This window comes from Pogoniulus pusillus, chromosome 16, assembly GCF_015220805.1.
Source record: "Pogoniulus pusillus isolate bPogPus1 chromosome 16, bPogPus1.pri, whole genome shotgun sequence".
Lineage (NCBI taxonomy): Eukaryota > Metazoa > Chordata > Aves > Piciformes > Lybiidae > Pogoniulus > Pogoniulus pusillus.
In genome coordinates, this window is record NC_087279.1 from 17,516,122 (window position 1) to 17,535,469 (window position 19,348).

Consider the following 19,348-nt stretch of genomic DNA (forward strand, 5'->3'; position numbering starts at 1 on the left):
GAAGCTAACCCTGGGAGTTAAGACAAGGAAACAGCCTTCAGTGAGTTTGGAAGGAGAGAATGAGCTCCTTCATGGACTAAATTCTACCATGTGCCCTCTTCCTTGCAGTCTTGTCTGAGAGGCTGAGAGGCTGTAAAGCCACATACAGGACTTGATCCTGCAGAAGACTTCTGACATGGTGATGGTTCTTGAAAGGCAAAGCTGGTGCCTGGTGCCATCTTACCTCTCTGTTGCCCTCTTCTCCATCCCCTGTCCTGCAGGAGTGTGCTGGGGAACCACTCTTCATGCTCTACTGTGCCATCAAGCAGCAGATGGAGAAGGGACCCATTGATGCCATCACAGGAGAGGCTCGCTACTCCCTCAGCGAAGACAAGCTTATCCGGCAGCAGATTGACTACAAAATGCTGGTTAGTGCAAGCAGAAGCCTCACCGATGCTGATCTTGTCAGGACTGGTAGCTCCAGCTGTTTGGCAATATCTTGAAGGCAGCCAAAGTACTTCACAGAGAGTGGTTCATCATTTGTTCTTGTCTAGCATCCCGGAGGTGTGTGCCCTGTGCAGTGCCTGTCCAGCTAGGGTCAGAAACGGGGCCTTTGCGTGGCAAGGTTTGCTCTTGCCATGAAGCTGAGAAAGCCAAACAGGAACCGAGTTCCCCCTCCATGCCTCTCCCAGCAAACTCCGTGGCCCTAGCAGATCTGAGGCTGTTGAGCACTCCTACCTGGAGCAGCTTGTGCTGGGTGAAAATCAAAGGCAGAGCCTTGAGATTGCTGCAGGATGTCGAGAGACACTCTCTCCTTCCATATGAGTTGTCTCTTGTGTCCAGCTGAGTGATAAGTCAGGCCTTTTCCCTGCCTGAGTCTGGAGCTACTTCTTCACCACCATGGTCTTCACTGGGAAGGAGTGGAGTTTGCCTGGGCACTGCTCAGGCTAGACAGGCTTTGGTGAGTTGGGCATGATTCACTGGCCCAGGATTCTGTCACTGACACTATGCTGCCTTTCTGGGAATAGCTGGGAGGTGTGAGGATGGCAGGCAGAGGTGGGGAGCAGATATCTGCCATGTGGCTGCAACTCCACAGCAGCCTAGGAGGTGAGGAGACATGTTGACAGCTGTAGCCCCGTGTCCTTGGACCTGCCTTTACAGCCAGCATGGCACAATCTCTCACTTGAGTCTTTCCCTCACTCTGTACTGTGCAGACCCTCAACTGTGTGAATCCTGAGAATGAGAATGCCCCAGAGATCCCCGTCAAGGTCCTGAACTGTGACACCATCACACAGGTGAAAGAGAAGCTGCTGGATGCTGTTTACAAGGGAGTGCCCTATTCCCAGCGACCCAAAGCTGGAGACATGGACCTAGGTAAGAGAGAGGCCAAACACTTCCCTGTAGGGAGCAAGGATGTGACTAAGAGCAGAAGTGCCAAAAAACCCTGAGCAAGGCACCAAAATCCACATCTCCTACAGGAGAGGGGACCTGGCTGGACCAAAGTGTTTGTGCTTGTCCAATCCACATTTTCTCGTGGCACTGACCCCCTACATGAGATTGTGGGTCTTGCTAGTAGAGAGGATGGGGAGAGGATCCTCCTCGGCTCTGCTGTGGTCTGGATTGCAGACTTGAAGTGGCTGAGGTCCAAGGAGGCCAACAATTAGTTGAGAACAGCGTTAATAGTCCTCTTTTAAAGTAGCAGCAGGAGAATGAAGAGGAGAGGAGCAAAGGTCACTGAAGTCAAATTGACACGATCTTTCCTTGAGTGCCTAGAACCAGCTTTTACCCAACACCCTATTGATAGCTATCAGAAGGTGGTGGAAGGGCTTGTTGATTCCCAGACTGTGCTCCCACCCTCACCTCAGCTTTGTGCTCCAAGCACTCACTAACCAGGAGCCTTTCTCCCTCCCGGGGACAGAGTGGCGGCAGGGCAGGATGGCTCGGATCATACTGCAGGACGAAGATGTCACCACCAAGATTGACAATGACTGGAAGAGGCTAAACACCCTGGCCCACTACCAGGTAAGGCTGTCAGTGGTGGAGAGCGTTGAGCACTTCCAAAGCACCAGCTGCTTTAAGCATGACCATCTCTTTTCCCTCCTTAGCTTGGTCAGGGCCTGCGCTCAGTTCTCCAGCCCGTGCTGCTCCTGCAGGGGCACGGCCAGGAGGTCTGCAGTCGCTTTCCTGCCTGGGTGCCATGTTTATGGTCCTTCTGTTGAAGGAGGCAGTAAGTAGGGCACCTCCAGGACTCACAGAGGCTGCTTCCTGCTCTGAACTTACTTTTGCATTTTCATGCCAAGTTTTCTGATGTGTTCCTGTTCTGACCCCTTCACCTGATCTGTCACAGAGATAGATGTGTAGGTGTCCGTTGCTGGAGGTGGATATCCCTGGGTGGAGTACAGTGTAGCTTCATCCTTCCTGGGCTGGTTTTTCCTGCCTGTGGGGGTGTTCCTCCTGTGTCTCTGATATCACAGCCTACTCACACCATCTCTGCCTCCAGGTTACAGATGGCTCCTCGGTAGCCCTGGTGCCCAAGCAGAACTCAGCATACAACATCTCCAACTCTTCCACCTTCACCAAGTCCCTCAGCAGATACGGTGAGCATGCAGGGACATGCCCTGCTGTGCTGGCAGGGGAGGCAGCATGGGGCTGGGCTTGCAGACCATGGCATGGGGCAGTTTTTTTGTAGCTGTGGCTCATGTGAACAAGGTTCTCCAATCCTCCAGCTCTCCTGCACCATGTTGTTTATTCTGGTGTTGGAGAAGGAGCAGATGCCTGCAGAGTCATCTCTCTTTGCAATGTGTCAGACTTGGGGGAGAAAGACATGTCAGATGGCTCCTGCTGAGGGATCCCCTCCTTTTTATTCCTCTAAAATCTAATTAAAATAGGCACAGAGACACTTTGCACTTAAATGAGCAGAGTTAAGGACTCCAGTGAACATACTGGCAAGTGTACTTCAGCCTTAGTTTGGAAGAGAATAGCGTGATCAGCTCAGTTTGGTACAGGAGGCATCTGTGATCCTGGCACCTGCATTTGGAGAGCAGGACAGACCTCTGTAGAAATCCTTCCATGATGGATCTGGCTCCATGATATCAGCCAGGCTAGAGCATAGCCCAGCAGGCTGTGAGGACAGCCCCAGCAGAGTTCCTGGTCCACAATGACTGCAGAGGCTACATCCCAGAACTCCCATTTCATGGACACAATGTGCCCTGTAGCCACAGTGCAGGGAAGGGGGCTGGAGGTGGGGACAGGCGGGGTGCTAATGTCCCCCTCTGCTTGATGCTTGCAGAGAGCATGCTGCGGACAGCCAGCAGCCCCGACAGCCTGCGCTCACGGACCCCCATGATCACTCCAGACCTGGAGAGTGGCACCAAGCTCTGGCACTTGGTGAAAAACCACGACCACATGGACCAGCGGGAGGGTGACCGGGGCAGCAAGATGGTCTCCGAAATCTACCTAACCCGCCTCTTAGCCACCAAGGTACGGCCCAGCCACGCAGAGCTGCCTTCTGGCTGTCTAAAGCTGAGCAGGAAGGGCAGGGATTTGGGTTGCCCAAAGATGGTTACCACTGCTCTTTTATTAGCCTCCTCCTGCAGCACAAATGGAGCTACGCTCTTCATCTCTTCCTTGAGCTGGAGATGATTTTTTGTATGTCAAAACTCTCGGGGAACATCCCTTGAGAGGATTTTCCTATGTGGTTTTTGCACCCCTCAGAGTTTTTACTGTTCCATGTATCCCCAAGCAGCTGCTGGCCTTCTAAGCAGAGGTGCCGCGGGGCAGGTGTCTCATCTGCTTTGGTGTTTGGGGTAAAGCTGCAAAAGTGGGAAGGGGAATTACCTGTGGCATTTGGCACAAGAGCAAATTCCCCTTCCCAAGACACCCTTGCACAACCCATGGACCTTCCTAGTACCGAGCAGGTGCTGTGTGTCTAAAGTGACCCTAGAGAGGAGTTGAAGGCTGCACTCAAGGTGCTGCCTCAGGATTCCTTGTGACTTGGCCCCCTGCTTCGTGGGACAAGGTTTTTGTTCAGAGGTCTGCTGCATCAGGAGAAGTGTGGCCAGCAGGTCGAGGGAGGTGATTCTCCCCTTCTACTCCACTCTGCTGAGACTCCACCTGGAGTACTGCATCCAGCTCTGGAGCCCCTATTACAAGAGGGATGTGGACGTGATGCAGTGTGTCCAGAGAAGGGCCACAGGGATGCTCAGAGGGCTGGAGCAGCTCTGCTATGAGGACAAACTGAAGGAGTTTGGACTGTTTGATCTGGAGAAGAGGAGGCTCTGAGGTGACCTTCTTGTGGCCTTCCAGTGTCTGAAGGGGGCCTACAAAAAAGCTGGGCAGGGACTTTTTAGTCTGTCAGGGAGTGACAGGACTAGGGGGATATGGAGCAAAGCTGGAGGTGAGGAGATTCAGCCTGGACGTGAGCAGGAAGTTGTTGAGCATGAGAGTGGTGAGAGCCTGGAATGGGTTGCCCAGGGAGGTGGTTGAGGCCCCGTGCCTGGAGGGTTTAAGGCCAGGCTGGCTGAGGCTGTGGGCAGCCTGCTCTAGGGTAGGCTGTCCCTGCCCATGGCAGTGGTGTTGGAACTGACTGATCCTTGTGGTCCCTTCCAACCCTGACTAATTCTGTGATTCTTTTCTATGATAATCTGTCATCAGGTCTTGGGTTCCTTAATGGGAGTCAAAAAGACTGTGGTATGACATACATGCACTTATTTTTCTGTGCAGTGCTTTTATTTATATGCTTTTTAATGTGCCAGATTGTTCAGGGAAGAAAATACCTCATCACAGCAGGACCTGTTTCCCAGTATAAACCACTGAGAACCAGTGGAGTTACACAGGCTGTGCTTCTCTTCAAGGTGGTAGGGATACCAATTGAAATTGGTTTAAAGGACAACTCTCAGCAAAAAGCTCATCTCCGGGCGTTGCTGAACCACCCTTTCTCTCTCTCCCTTCCTCAGGGCACCCTGCAGAAGTTTGTGGATGACCTGTTTGAGACCATCTTCAGCACAGCACATCGTGGGAGTGCACTGCCCCTCGCCATCAAATACATGTTTGATTTCCTGGATGAACAAGCTGATAAGCATCAGATCAATGACTATGATGTCAGGCACACCTGGAAGAGTAACTGGTAATGGCGCAGGGCAGTGGGGGAAGGGGGTGGCTAATGATACCGCAGCAAACGATACTGCCTGCCTCTCCCACAGGGAGCAAAAATGTGCCCCTGGAAATGATTCGGGACAAGCGAGGCCCGTATCTCTGTATTTAGGGTGAGGATAAATCCCTTACATGCCTCCGTGCAGCAGAAAAATCCCAGGAATGCAGTTCTCCCTCAGCCCTTCCATCCCCAAATCCCAGGCACCACACTCCCCCTGATGGCTGGAGGCTGAGGACCTCAGTGGCTCTGCTCCTGCCTCATCTTGGGCAAATGTTGCTTGGGCTTCTCCATCCTCAGGGCTCCTTCAGAGATGCCAGCGCCAATTCTTATCTCCACTGTCCTAAAGGTGTTTCTGTGCTCCCTCCTGTCACTCAGCCAAGCATGCCCTGACAAAGTGGGTGTGAAGCTGTTCGTGCATCCTCCCTAAGCTTGCCTGCGGAGCCAGCCCGTGGCTCTGCTAATCGCCCTTGAAAAGCAGGGTGGAGCAGCTGATGAGACCTTCGTAAGTGCCATGTTGGGGCCAGGGTTGGAGCAGGCTTTGACTCCTGCTCCTCAGCCTCCCTACGGCATTTTTCTTTTCTGCTGCCTCACTGATTCCATCTCTCTGATCTTGCCGTTACTGGTACGTACATTCCTGTGTCTGGCATTTATTAAATGGCAGCCAAATTGCTTTTGTGTAGTTCAGTAACTGTTGGCAATTAGCAGGGCAGGCAAGGAAACATTTTTAAATGGAGATGTGAGAGTGTAGAAGTGCTTGGAACTGATTTATAACTCAGCTTTCTATATTAAAAGAAGGAGCGAAAAGCAAAGGAGGGGAAAAAAGGCCTCACTCCACAGGGGCTGGGCAAGCAGGCTCCTGCATGCTAATGCCTGTGCTTATCTCTGGGCACTAATTTGACGTGTGGAGCTAATTTCTTGATGCCATTACCTTCACAAATGAAATATGTACACGCACCCGGTACCCTCATTAGGGAAGTCCTGGGGAACGATATGTGTTTTGTCTAGGATAAAAAGCATTCCCTGGGTGTTGGTGCTGAGGAATGACTGAGTAGAGAGGCTTTTGGATGGGGGGGGAAGTCCTTAGATGCTCCTGGGAGAAGTGAGGGGCAGCAGGACTAGGAAGTGGAGCTATGAAAGGTAGTGCATGTGTGTCAGCATGCAGAAAGCATCCAGTCAGTGGCAGGCCAGGAGGCTTGCTGCTTCTACAGCTGAGAGCTTTATTTTCAGCTTCTCAGGCTGCCTAAATTCTCCTCTGGTGTTAAACGTGCTAATGAGTTGCTTGAGGAGTCCAGCAAGCTCCCTCCTCCAACACAGGAGATGTGTGACATGACACACAACACCTTTGAAGAAGTTATTGATGTGAGGGAAGGGGACGGTGCCTGGTTTGACCCATAGTCTCAGCAACAGCTCTTCAGCATGAGTGGACTGGCACCACCCTGGTTTATCTTCAGAGGGGCTGGCAGTGCTGAAGAATTTCTCCATGAGTTGTGGCCATGTAGGGGCAGGAAGAGAGGAACAGTTGTTTACTGCAGGATGTTTGCATCCCTGGGGTGCTGGGAAAAGCAGCTTGCCCAATTCTAGGTGATGGGGAGCTCCTCTTCCACAACAGGAGGAACATGTGTGTGGTAGCTGCCCTGTGATTCAGGTTCTGACTTCTGTTTTATTCATCCCTCAGTCTACCTCTGCGTTTTTGGGTGAATGTGATTAAGAACCCCCAGTTTGTGTTCGACATTCACAAGAACAGTATTACTGATGCCTGCCTGTCTGTGGTGGCTCAGACATTCATGGACTCCTGCTCAACTTCTGAGCACAAGCTAGGAAAAGACTCTCCCTCCAACAAACTACTGTATGCCAAGGACATCCCCAACTACAAGAGCTGGGTAGAAAGGTGAGTGGACTTGGCAATAGCTCCTTGCTTCACCAGGAGGGCTTATGGTGGATGTGTGTGGTTGTGGGGGACTTGGGTTGCTGGGAGGACTCTTTGGCAACTGTCTGAAGAAGAATTGTGCTGATGCATGTGGAAGGTGGCCCTCTCATTTGGGAAACTGCTTTCTTGTGACTGTCCTCTCAAATGAATTTACAGTGACTGTTTGGCAAAGCTGTTTGTGACTTGGTTAAGGGGTGCTAAAGGCAGCATTCACTTTTAGGTTGCCTGATGCTTTCTGTTGTGAAACCTTGGTCTTTGCTAGGGAATTGCTAACTTCTCCCTTGATTGCTTTTGAAGAGCAGTGAGAAGTCAGCCTATAGAAGTGCCTTTTTTGCACCACCACAACACATGCAGGTTTTGCTGGAGTGGTTGAACACTACCATTTCACACCTTCATTCTTCAGTACCTCTTTCCTGGGACCTTGATGGGAGCACATGCTCTGAGGCAGTGCTTGGGCTCCTGTTGCTGTGTTGAGGAGCAGAGCTCCTGACTCCTTCCAACACCTTCCACCTTCACTGCTAGCTGAGCAGAGGCATCTTTCTGTCCTGCTGAAATGATGCAGTGTTAAAAGTTCAGGGTTTGAATACTGCTGATTGCAAATTGATGTGCTCAGGCATAATGCAGTGTTTAGCTTTATCCTTTTGGGAGAGAAACCTAGGAGGTGTCCTCCAAAGCCCTCCAAAGAGAGCTGCTGTTAAGATGTTACTGTCTTGTGAAGTGGGACTTGATCAAGCTTTAAAAATGGCAAGACTTCAGGTTGCTGATGCAACTTTCCCCTTGTGCTGATCTGCTGAACTGTAGATCGTGCTCTTTTATTTTTGTCACTGAGGACTCTTCCCTTTTTCAACATCTAGACCAGGTACAGAATGAACCAAATGAAAGATGTCCAGGCAACAACAGGCATCGTATTCTCTAGTTTGCAGGGATGGGACTTGGTAGCCTAAATCATCTTTTGGATGCTTGCTTGTAGAGTTATTTGTTGCACTGTTGGCATGCCTGGTGCTTTTCAGGCAGGTACAAAGATAAGTGTCTTCCCTTGAGGAAGATAGGGCTTGAATTAGAAGAAAGGGTGCCCCTGAAATATGGTGGCTCGGATGAGAGATGAGCTGCATTGGAATAGGAGAAAGTTCTTCGTGGGAGGCTGGAGGGAGCTCTGTAGTGGGGTCCCATAGGAACATGCCAGGCTTCGTAAGGTGGTTTCTCTGACCTTACCATCTCTGTGACAAAGACACTTGACTCTCTGTGTGCCTAGAGTGGAGAAAAAAAGAAAGGAAAAGCCTTTCCACAGTTAAACATTGGTCTAGACACGCTGTGTCCCTGTGGAGGAGGTGGAAGATCTCATCCGTGACAGATGTTCCTGCCATTGCTTGCCACTGCTATGGTCCCAGAGGCAGCCAGGCAGAGGGCACGGCTGCCCTGCGCAGAGTGTGCCTGCACCTCCTACTGTTCTTCTGCAGTGGGGACTTGCAGTGCAATCAGCACTTGTGGCTTTTGGCAGCAGTTATTGTCACAAAGCTTTGCAAAGGCAGGGTGGGAGTGATGCGAGGGCAGCTGAGTGGGGCTGCTAGTCACAACAGCAGGTCTGTCTGCCACTGTGGCTCAGTCACCAGCTGAAAAAGGGACATCCTGCCAGCGTGAGGCAGGAGTAGTATGGTAAAAGGCTTGGGAGGTGGGGAGCCTGGGGAAACCCAAGAGGACTGCTGCTGTTTTCGTGGCTAAAGTAGGTTCCTCTGGAAACAGTAAGTGTGACTGGAGTCTTAATCTGTGTGAGCCATGCACACTTGGGAGGAAAAGTGGTGGTTTCCTTCCACCCTCTGTGTCATGCTGTATGTTAGCTGGACATCTTGTGGCAGCCACAAAAGCTCTCTTCTTCAGCAGGTCTCCCTTGTATGTTCACCTTCCACAAGTCCCTCCCTACAAGGGCCTTCACCTGTGAGGTTAAAGGGCTACCAGGACAACGTCTGTGGGTTTTCTTGGCTGGCCAAAGCTGACTGGACTGAGAAGGTTGGGCATATTGTGCCTGGTATTCCTCAGCACAGGTAGAAGTTATGTCAGCTTTATGTAACTGGGAGGTGATTCCTCAAGCACCGCAGCAGATCTCTTCATACCTGGTTCAGTCAGAAGTTCTCACCTCAAACTGCTGCTCTCTTAGCAGTATCCAGGAAATCTCTCACATCGTTTTCTGGGTGTGAATGAACCTCCTTGTGAAAACTGCCCAAGTATTTTATCGCTAGCTGAGTTCAGCACTGTGGGGTGGAGTGGATCTTCATATTCATCTCCTCAAGTGGTCTTGCTGCCATCTGCTCTCATCCAAGTGCTTCAGCTATGTTCCATCTCAGCTTTCAGCTGATGATGCTAATGATGCTAATCACTGTACCAGAAATTTCACTGAGTGAAGAGTCATGAGGAGTAAAGGAAACCTGGGAGAGACTGGCACTCTGTTGGAGGTAGGGTATCCATTTTAATAGAGGCCTGTGGACACAACCTTGGTTCTTAGAAGGATGCCAGCTGACAGTCAGCTGGTGCAGCTGCTTAATGTAACCCTGCTGCCGCAACGAGATGCTGCAGCTTTGATCTGCCTGAGTTCTGATGAATATCCTATTGGATGTTCTGATTTTCCACTGTGATTCTGGTCTGGATAAGCTGTGTCTGGATTTTCCTGTGTTTGCTGAGTTTAACAGCGTGGTCAGCTATGGGATAGGACTGCACATAGTGGCATCATAGACTGTTTTGAATTGGAGGGGACCATTAAATGTCATCCAGTCCAACTGCCCTGCACTGAGCAGGGGCATCTTCAACTAGATCTGTTTGCTCAAAGCCCTATCCAACCTGACCTTGAATGTTTCCAGGGGTGGGGCATCTACCACCTCTCTGGGCAACCTCTGCCAGTGTTTTGACATCCTCGATATCTTAAGGTGTCCTAGGAAATGTAAGATAGTATCTTGTTGGTAGAGAGAAGCACAAAGAAGCCAGGGAAGCACCAGGTCATTTGACCCAGGCATGCCCTAAGACATCAACTACTTCCTCTGCTGCTTAGATTCTCTGAATTCACAGACACTGTTTGTACAACCTCTGTTTTCACTGAAAATGAGATCTCCTCATAGCTCTTTGGTGAGCAGTAACTTCTGAGCATGGCCAGCAGCAGACATAGGCTGAGTTGAATGCCTGTTGCTGAGGCAGACATAACCATATGGGCGTGTATCATTGCAAAGGCTGGATGTGAACTTGTGTTCATGCACCAAGCACTTAGGTGAGTGCAAGGTGGCTTTAGTCACATTGTGACCATAGGAAAATGGTGGCAAAGCCTTATGTATTACTAGAGCCATGGAGCATTCTGCTGGATGTGGCCTGGTGGCAAAATATGGCAATAAAATGGGAAAGAGTGAAAATGTGTGATTTAGGAGAGGGTGGGAGATCACCCAGAGCAGCAGCTTCTGGTTTCCCAGCATGGAGAACAGGGCTGGGCTTGGCTGAGCTTGCCACTGCTTCATTAGGAGTGTGATGCCAATGGTGCTGACCGCCCCATGAACTGCTCAGAAGACCTTTTGATGAGCAGCAGCTCTATAAAGGGTGAGCACAGTGTGTCACTGCTGGGAGGATCTGTCCCTGTTTCTGACCTGCTCTCCTGTTCTCCCTTGCAGATATTATGCAGATATAGCTAAAATGCCAGCGATCAGTGACCAGGACATGAGCGCGTACCTGGCGGAGCAGTCACGGTTACACCTCAGCCAGTTCAACAGTATGAGTGCGCTGCATGAGATCTACTCTTACATTACCAAGTACAAGGATGAGGTAAGGTGCAGCGATGGGAAGTCAGGCCTGGCTGCCAGTCATTTCCCTTTGTCTGTGTGTCTGCAGTCTCCTGCTTCTTCCTGTAGGAAACCACTCTGTGAAATGTGAGAGAGCGCAGAGTCCATGTCTGTGCTTGGGGCTGGTAGGGAAGGAAAGGTCTGTGAAACGTGGCGCCAGGTGCTGGTGTAAGCAGTGCTTCATTCCTCATATTTTCTGCAGTGAGTAATGTGGGTGGCATCTGTTTTTCTATGCATTTGACACAGGAGCTCTGTGAGGCCATAGATTTCATGGTGTTGTTTCAGTGTGCCTCTCCTATCCGCTGCCAGCGACCCTGTGCTACAGCAGTACCGACACTGTGTGATTACCCAGGTGCTGTCTGGCTGTGCTCCCTGGGAAGGCTGGAGGTCGTGGCTTCTTCAGTGCTTGCTTGGTGAACACCAGCAAGAATGGTTCAAAACCCCTCTCTTTTAATTTACACAAATTAACTTCCCAAAGCACTGCTCAAATCTGCACCCCACATCTTTTTATTAAAGCCATAAAATATGGAAGTACAATAAAATAGAGATCTATACATAGAACGTGATAGGATAGGTTTTATTGTCCCAATAAAGGGAACTGACAGTTGTGAACAGTGCCTTATTTAGGTGACAGTGTGCCAGAACATCTTCTTGCTCAGAGAGGGCTGGCAGAGGAAACAGGCTCCTTGTCATACCCTCCAGCAGTCCTGAGAGGAATCTCCCAGTGCCTCTTTTGGGTGTGAATTTAGCAAGTCCATGGGCAGGTCATAGCAGAGCTGGCCCCTGGATCTAAGGTCAGCATTGGGACTATGGCATCCAGAATCCTTGTGGAGATTGGTGCTTTGCAGGAGTGAGGAGAAGGAAAGCCTGGCTTGCTTACAGGAGTGGGAGGAAACCCTGGTGCTTGGGAAGGTGCTGTGTGGTAGCCATTGTGCAGCTGGTGGTCATGTAGCGATGACCACACTGATGGGATCTCTGTGCCAGGTCCTGAACAACTTTTGACTGTGCATGCAGGAGGCCCTCATAGCTGTGTGCGATGAGTTGGCCACAGAGGGCTCTTGTGGTTACAACAGTTTGTACAACAGCTCTGTGTCTACCATGAAAGTGGGAAAAGGGCAGTCTGGAGGATGTAGATCTAGTGTGGGGCAGCCGTCGTCCCTCAATCATCCCCTGTATACAGGGCGAGAGGAAGGAGGCTACCACGTAGCATTAATGAGCTGCTCTTTAGGGGCACCAGTCCTCTTGTAGCAGCAGCCTGACATCTGTTGAGTGCCTTGCCATTGCCTGCTCTTCAAGCAGCACAAGTGTGTTCACAGCTCTCAGGAACTTCTTTTATTATTTGTAATGGGATTAATAAATCGCAGCTGTTCCCTTTGTTTGTTTTCATTCATTAAGCACAATTATATGCAGCCCGATTGCACCCTCTTTGATGCAGAATGGGAGAGAATAATTTTTCCTGTTGTTCAGAGCAATAATGTGCTGTCATTGGCTGTGGATGAAAATCATAATTAATTTTCATTTGGGTACTTGCATCTTAGTAATCAGTGGTCCTGGCTCCTTACAGCAGGTGACAAACCTGCGTCTCCACGCTCGGCACAGATTCCCTTTTCCTGCCTTGTTTCTGTAAGGCTGACAGAAAAGAGAACCAACTAAATACAGGGCCAGGTCGTGAGTCAGCATCCCAGGATAGACAGATCTCTTACCAGGAGAGATGGAGGCAGCAGGTGGGCAGAAGAGGCTCCTCTTCCACTTCTTGGATCAGTTCTTACTTGGTTTCAGCTCAGCCACCTTTCAGGCATGTGGGGTTGTGATTTCTGTGCAAGTGCTGTTATTTTATGCTGCATGTAATGTGGCAGCCGGGAGTGGCTGTGGAGATAGATGATGGGGGAGTGTCCCCAGCAGCAGGTTTGTGGCAGAATCCATCAGCTCTCTTGCAAGTCCAGCTGCAGCCTAGGATCATTGCTGCCAGGAGAGGTAAATCAGCTCTTGCTGGTGAATTTTCCCATCCTTGGGAGCTGACGACTGTGATGAAATGCAGTTTTCCTTTGGGAAGAGATTCTCCATCAGGCACCTCTTAACTGCCCAAGTAGACAAGGACCATCCTGCCCCTAAAAGCCTGGTGAAGAGCCAGAGCATAGTGTTGGCTGGAGGCTGCTGCATGGCAGCGTGGGGGATGCTGCACAGCACGCCCTGTGCGCTGCTCCACAACCTGCCAGCACTGCAGCAGCTCTTAATCAAAGGGAGCTGATTACCCATTAAGAAGTTACCTGTAGGGCTCCTGATGGACTTTGCCTGCCTCCTAGTAAGTCTATTAATTATACAACAGTTTGTTTCCAATTATGCAGCCAATGAAATGGTTAATCAAGTCCCCTTTGACGGATGCCTTGATATTTAATTGCAAAAAATTTGCTCTCTCAACTAGCTCACCCGAGGAGATGAGATTTCTGTCAGGTTTGTTTTTTTAAATCAGCTTCTCTGCTCCGGTGGCACAGTGTTAGTGAGACGAGACTTCTGGCTGCTGGGAGGGCAACTGCCCCTTCATTACTTCCTTCTTCCTACTCGGAGCCGCTTCCTCCATCCTCCCGCTCCATCAAACCTGGCATGGCTGCACCCAGCCCAGAGTAGGGGACCGTCCCTCCACCCTGCTGTCTGTCCTCATGGCTAGGACCTTGTTTAGAGAAAGGGGATTTCAAGGGGGGAAGTCATCCTTGGATGTCATCCCCTCCTTTGGGGAGGGACTTTTTAGACTATCAGGGAGTGACAGGACTAGGGGGAGTGGAGCAAAGCTGGAGGTGGGGAGAGTCAGACTGGACATGAGGAGGAAGTTGTTGAGCATGAGAGTGGTAAGAGCCTGCAATGGGTCACCCAGGGAGGTGGTTGAGGCCCCATGCCTGGAGGTGTTTAAGGCCAGGCTGGCTGAGGCTGTGGGCAGCCTGATCTAGGGTAGGGTGTCTCTGCCCGTGGCAGGGAGGTTAGAATTGTCTGATCCTTGTGGTCCCTTCCGACTCTGACTGATTCTATGATTATATATCTGTGAGTGTACCCCTTGCACAAGACTGAGGGCTGCCAGCAAGGCAGGCTTTGCCAGCGTTTCCATTTGGTCTCCTCCTCTATCACCCCAGTGTCCCCCATTTGTCCACCTTGGGTTGAGGCGAGCAGGGTTTTATCAGTGGCGGCAGCTGAAGCCTTGTGGATTTGGTCTTTTTGTGCTCATGGAAGGAGGTCATGACTTGATCATAGTGGCTGCAATGGAGCTCCTGCCTTCCTAAGGATGTTGTAGCTTTGTTGGAGTCATGGATGTGGGGGGCAGATATCGTCTTGGCTTTGGGGTTGCATTTCATGTGACAGTGGACGTTCACATCTCCATGCCCTGATGTCATTGGCAACACTCAGCAAGGAGACACTTTGGGTTGGAAAGGCATCTCCTCACCTTCTTTTCTTCTCTCTCTCGCCCAGATTTTAGCTGCACTGGAGAAGGATGAGCAGGCCCGGAGGCAGCGGCTGAGGAGTAAGCTGGAGCAGGCGATCGACACAATGGCCTTAAGCAGCTGAGAAGGCGGCAGCGCGGTGCCAGCACCCCGGGCAGCGGAGGCAGCGGGAGGGAGGGCCGGCCGGCGGCAGCCGCGGGCAGGAGCAGACTTTGGGGCTGGCCGCACCTGCGGGAGCCCCGCGCCGCCGCCGCACGCTCCCCGTAACGAACACGGAAACCTTCAGCGGAAAGAACCCCGAACCCCGACGACAGCAGCGACATCGATGTGACCCCTGACCGCACGCAGCCCCCAGGCCAACCAGGATGCAGCAGGGACCTTGCAGAGAGGCGAAGCCGGGCGGAGGAGAGGGGATCGCCTGCCCCGCGGGACCCGCCGGGCAAACCTCACCCGGGCAAAGCCCTTGAGCCCACGAGGAAGGAGGGTCGGGACCGGGGGTGGGGACTTTCTGGGACGGCGTTTGGATGTTGTTGTTACTTTGGTGGAGGGAGGGTGGGTGGGCTTCTATTTTTACTGTACTTGACTTGCTCTCCCCTCCTTCCCTGCAGCTATCTGCCCCCTCTCCTTCTCCTCCTCTCTTTTTCTGTCTCTAACCCCCCTTTTCTCTCTCTCTGGCCTTCTGCCACTAGTGTTAACTGCTATATTTGCACAATTTACATGAAAGAAACAAAATTTTTAATTTAAGGAGAAAAAAAAAAGATAACAAAAAAAAAAAAGGAAGGGGAAAAGAAAGAAGATTCTAAATCTTTGCAACAAACTAACAAAAACTGGGTTAAAAAAAAAAAGAAGAAGAAGCTAAAGGACTGATGCTGGGGAGATTTCTGGGGGAGGGAGCAGTAGGGCTAGGCAGGAAAGGGAGAAATCCCTGAGCTTTGATATTTCTACAGTATGTCCTGTGCCATGTTTTATTTGAATGTTGTTTAGTGCAGAAAAACAGAAAAAAAAACCAAACAAAAAAAAAAAGGTGGGAATTTTGTTAGCTGAATAGGTGCTCTTATTTAAATGCTGCTGGAGTGGTTCTAGAGGTCAGGATCAGAGAGGAAGGGAGATTCCCAAGGCTGGTTTTTCTTTTCCTGGGGGAATCGGTGAGGGATGGTCAGTGTTTTGTTGAGCTCGTCCTTGTTTTCCCGATCTGGTGGCCACAGGGAGGTGTGGGCAGTGCTGTCTGCTCCTGCCTGTCCCAGGACAGTGTGGGGTAACAGATGGTTTTGGAAGCACATGAGTTTGGGGGCTGTTGTGGAGAGCCAGCCTGGGGTCTTTTTGACAGATCCCCTGACACTGGAGCAGCCTGAATGAAGCCTCTTTATTATTTCCACCCCCCTGTCCCATCGTCTTTTTATGCTGATGCAGGGGAAGGGACCAGATCCTCTGGGAAAAGGAATGCAGCTCCTCCACATCTCCTGGCCAGGATCCCACAGCGAAACCCTGCTGGGTGACCCAGCCCGTGGAGGCATCAGGATGTTCAGCTGCCACGGGTCTGTTGCCTGCTTCCTCCACCCAGGAAACCCAAACGTGTGCAGGACTTTCTGCCCCAGATTGGCCTTTCTTTCTCTGTCTTTTACTTCTTTCTCTCCCTTTCTCTCCTTGCTGTCACCCCATCTCCTCTCCACCACCTCTGCCCTGCTTGGGGATTTGCTGGAAACCTGAGGTCTCTCCCTCAGCTGCCCTCTTCAAAAAACGTCAGATCCTTGCGGGTTTGTGCTTCCCAGAGACAAAAAGGTTCCCAACGCTGCCCCAAATGGCAGCTGGTGACCGAAATCTTCCCTCCCTAAAAGAAATGAGCAAACCCCTTTCCTTCTTTCCTTTTCCATACCCAGAGCTCCCACCGCTGCCCAGGCCATGGCAGACAGGGCAAGGCTCTGCCAGCAGCAGGTGGCTATCGAAATCCAAGCGGAAAGAAGCCCAACTGATTTCTGTCCGTTCCCTTAAATTGCAAATTAAGGGCGGGGTGGGGGTGGGGAGGGGGAGAAATAATGAAGTTTTTAATTAAAAAAAAAACAAAAGAAAAAGAAGAAAAAAAAAAAAAAGAATAAAAGTGTGTATATATATATATGTGGTTACAATCTAATTCTCGTGCCCCAGTGGGGTGCTGTATAGTTAACTGAAGGAGACTCGAACCGCTATAAGTACCAGATGAATTTACACAGCCAGTTAAAACAAAACAAACGACTACTACGACAACAAACCCCAACCAAACAAACAAAGGATCCCAAACGGTCTGGAAGAGCTTTCCCAAACCTTTCTGACCACGGCAAGAACGATCTGTTTCGAAGCCTTCCCATCTCTCATTGCGTTGTCATTTTGGTTTGGTTTTGGTTTGTTTTAATAAGGAAGGAAAGGAGAAGATGCCGGTTTATACACACACACACTCACACAAAACCAACCCAACCAGACAACCAAAACACCCCCAACAAAAACACAACAGGGAAAAAAAAACAAACCCACACCACCACCACCACCAAAAGAACAACAACAACAACCCTGCAACTACAACAGCAAAACTATGAAACAAAGAGGAGTAATAATTGTTTCCCAAACCTATGAACCCTGAGCTGTCGCTGGATTTCGGAGAGCTGTGGGCTGTTGCATGACTGTGCTAGATTTTAGTCTGAGTTGATCTTTTTAAGAAACAGAAGAAGAAGAAGAAGAAGAAAAAAAAGCATAAAACAAAACAAACAAACAAAAAAAATATATACCCCAACCCCAACCCTGCAAGTGTTGAATATTAGGAGGTTTGTTTAGACCTGTTAATCTATTTTTCAATTTTAATTCTTTCTTTTCTTTGTTTATTTTAAAATATAATTTGAGATGCATTTGTCGCTTTCTGGTCCAAATGAAAACCAAAACCAACCAAACAAAACAAAGGCAAAATGGCAAAAAAAAAAAAAAAAAAAGGCAAAAAGAAAGATTTCAAAATGTGAAAGATGAATCCTTAAGGAGAGCCTTAAAGGACAGCTGTGTGCCTACTCATGCCGTGGCTGCTGCTGGCTGCCAGCATCTCCCTGGGTGCTCTGGTGGGACAAGATCCTCCTGAGGGGTCCCTTGGGGGCTCGTTTGTGGAACTCACTGCCACCGTGCTGGGGTGGAGGGGTGCCCACAGCTTCCTTTGGTGGAAGGTTGGCTCAGAGCTTTGGCCTTGTGGGGCTGCTGGCTGGGTGGCATTGGTGGAAGTCCTGGAAATCCCCTGGAGGATGGTGACCATGTGTGGGTGATCACTGCAACCTGGTGGAAGGGGAGTGTCCACCCAGAAGTGCAGTGGGTCCTGCCTGTTTCAGTGGTAAGAGTGTCTTGGGGAGCTTTGGTTGTTGAGGGACCCAAGTGCATAGTTTGTGTCATGATTGAGAGTGGACAGTGAGACCCTCCCTGATGCCAGTTGGAGAGCATGGAGGTGTGTTTCTAAGAGTATCCCACTGAAAATGTTCTTGTTGGCAAAAGAGGACTGGCAGTACTGTTAGAGCAGGAGGTTTGTTGGTCTACTGCTTTGCTGGCAGCAGTGTTGTGGGTGCTGATTTTGCTGGGCTAGAGGGATAGGTGAATTTATTGGCCATGATGGTCCTGAACTGGACTGGGCAGCAGGGAGGTTTCTAGGGGCGTTGTACCAGGCAGGCTGGAAGTGCCATGGCATGACTGTGCTCTCTGGACTGGCTTCCCTCACTGAGTCCCCCCTGGCCCCATGCATTGCTGAGAGCTCAAGTGTGATCCCATGGATGGTTTCTTCGTGGCTTTCTCCTGGGGAGATTTGGGGTGCCAAATGTGCTCCACCAAAGGATCCTGCCGGCACCTCCTCACCCTTCCAGGTTCTCCTTGCTGCCTCTAATGGGGAAAGTGGTGGTCAGTGAGGTGGGCATTGCAAAGCTGGCTGCAGCTCTGATGCTTCTTGGTGCTACCTTTGCCTTTTGTGTGATGCCCAGCGTCCTTAATTGTGCCAGGCAGCCTGTCCTTTCTCCTTTACCCCAGCCTGGCAGCAGCAGAGCCGGGCTGTCTGCATTTAACCCTGCCTAGGAGCAAAGAAAGGCAGGGAGTGGCTGGGAAGCATTTGCAGGACTCTTTTTACCTGTGCCCCAAGATGGGGTGAGACAGAGAATCATTCCCCTGCCCTGAGCCTGCATTTTGGGGAGCCCCTGCCCTGCCCCCACCATTGGAGGCAGATGACCCTGCAGGCTGATCCCCAACAGCTGCAGCAGGCGGGTCCCTCCCTGACTCCCTCTGCTTACATTGCCTGCTCAGTTTGGGGTTAATACAAATGTCAATCCAGCCGGGGAGTGGCACCCATGCCTGGCCCTGGTGTCCCCTTCCAGCAGGAGCCCTATGCCAGCCCCGGGGACAAGGAGCAAAGGGCAGGGTGGTGGTGGGCCCCGCTTGGGCTCGCTTGCTCCCAACCAAAGCGCACAACGAGCTGTCCTTTAAGAAGGCAGGGGGGACCTAGAGTGGACCTGGTGAGAGACAGAGAGTTTGAACAGTTAAAAAATAATAATAATAATAATAAAAAAATAGGGGGATGGGGGGGAAAAATAATCCAGAGTCCTGATGACCTTTCTGTGATTGTTTCAGACTTGAAGCAAGAGGCCAGCGTGGCTGGTTGAACACCTTTTGATCGTGTAAATATCCTGCTATTTCCTATTTTAATGTTCTTCAGATTTAGTACTTGTAAATAAACACAAGCATCAAGGAGAGATTAAACATTTTTGCTAAAGCTGCTGGCTCACCTGTGTTTTTGGGGCTGAGGCAGGTGGGAGGAGCAGGTGGTTTTGGGGTAGGGCCAGCCTGGGAACGGTGATCAAATCTGTGAGCTTGCTAGGATGGGCATGATGTAGGATGGGATAGAGCTGTTTAGGATGCTGGGTATGCATGTGGTGATGGTGTCCCTCAGCTGTGGTTGTTTGTACCCCCTAAGTAGCCTTGAGGGCCGTGCCAGGTGGTTGTGGTTGGATTTGGGTGGCTGATACACGTGGGGCAGGAGGTAGCTTACATGAAATAGTTTATAACAATTTGA

General features: G+C 50.6%; 1 protein-coding gene across 2 annotated transcripts in view; it reads left to right on the plus strand.

The window, feature by feature from the left end:
- Nucleotides 1-19,048, plus strand: part of PLXNA1 (plexin A1) — a 126,826-nt gene extending 107,778 nt beyond the window's left edge. For both annotated transcript variants that reach the window (XM_064156823.1, XM_064156824.1), the window contains exons 24-32: nt 261-407; nt 1,194-1,353; nt 1,898-2,001; nt 2,480-2,576; nt 3,269-3,459; nt 4,935-5,104; nt 6,807-7,019; nt 10,700-10,850; nt 14,324-19,048. In XM_064156823.1, coding sequence (XP_064012893.1) covers nt 261-407; nt 1,194-1,353; nt 1,898-2,001; nt 2,480-2,576; nt 3,269-3,459; nt 4,935-5,104; nt 6,807-7,019; nt 10,700-10,850; nt 14,324-14,419 — 1,329 coding nt within the window. In that variant the 3' untranslated portion in view covers nt 14,420-19,048. The remainder of the gene's footprint in view (nt 1-260; nt 408-1,193; nt 1,354-1,897; nt 2,002-2,479; nt 2,577-3,268; nt 3,460-4,934; nt 5,105-6,806; nt 7,020-10,699; nt 10,851-14,323) is intronic.
- The last annotated feature ends 300 nt before the right edge of the window (nt 19,049-19,348 follow it).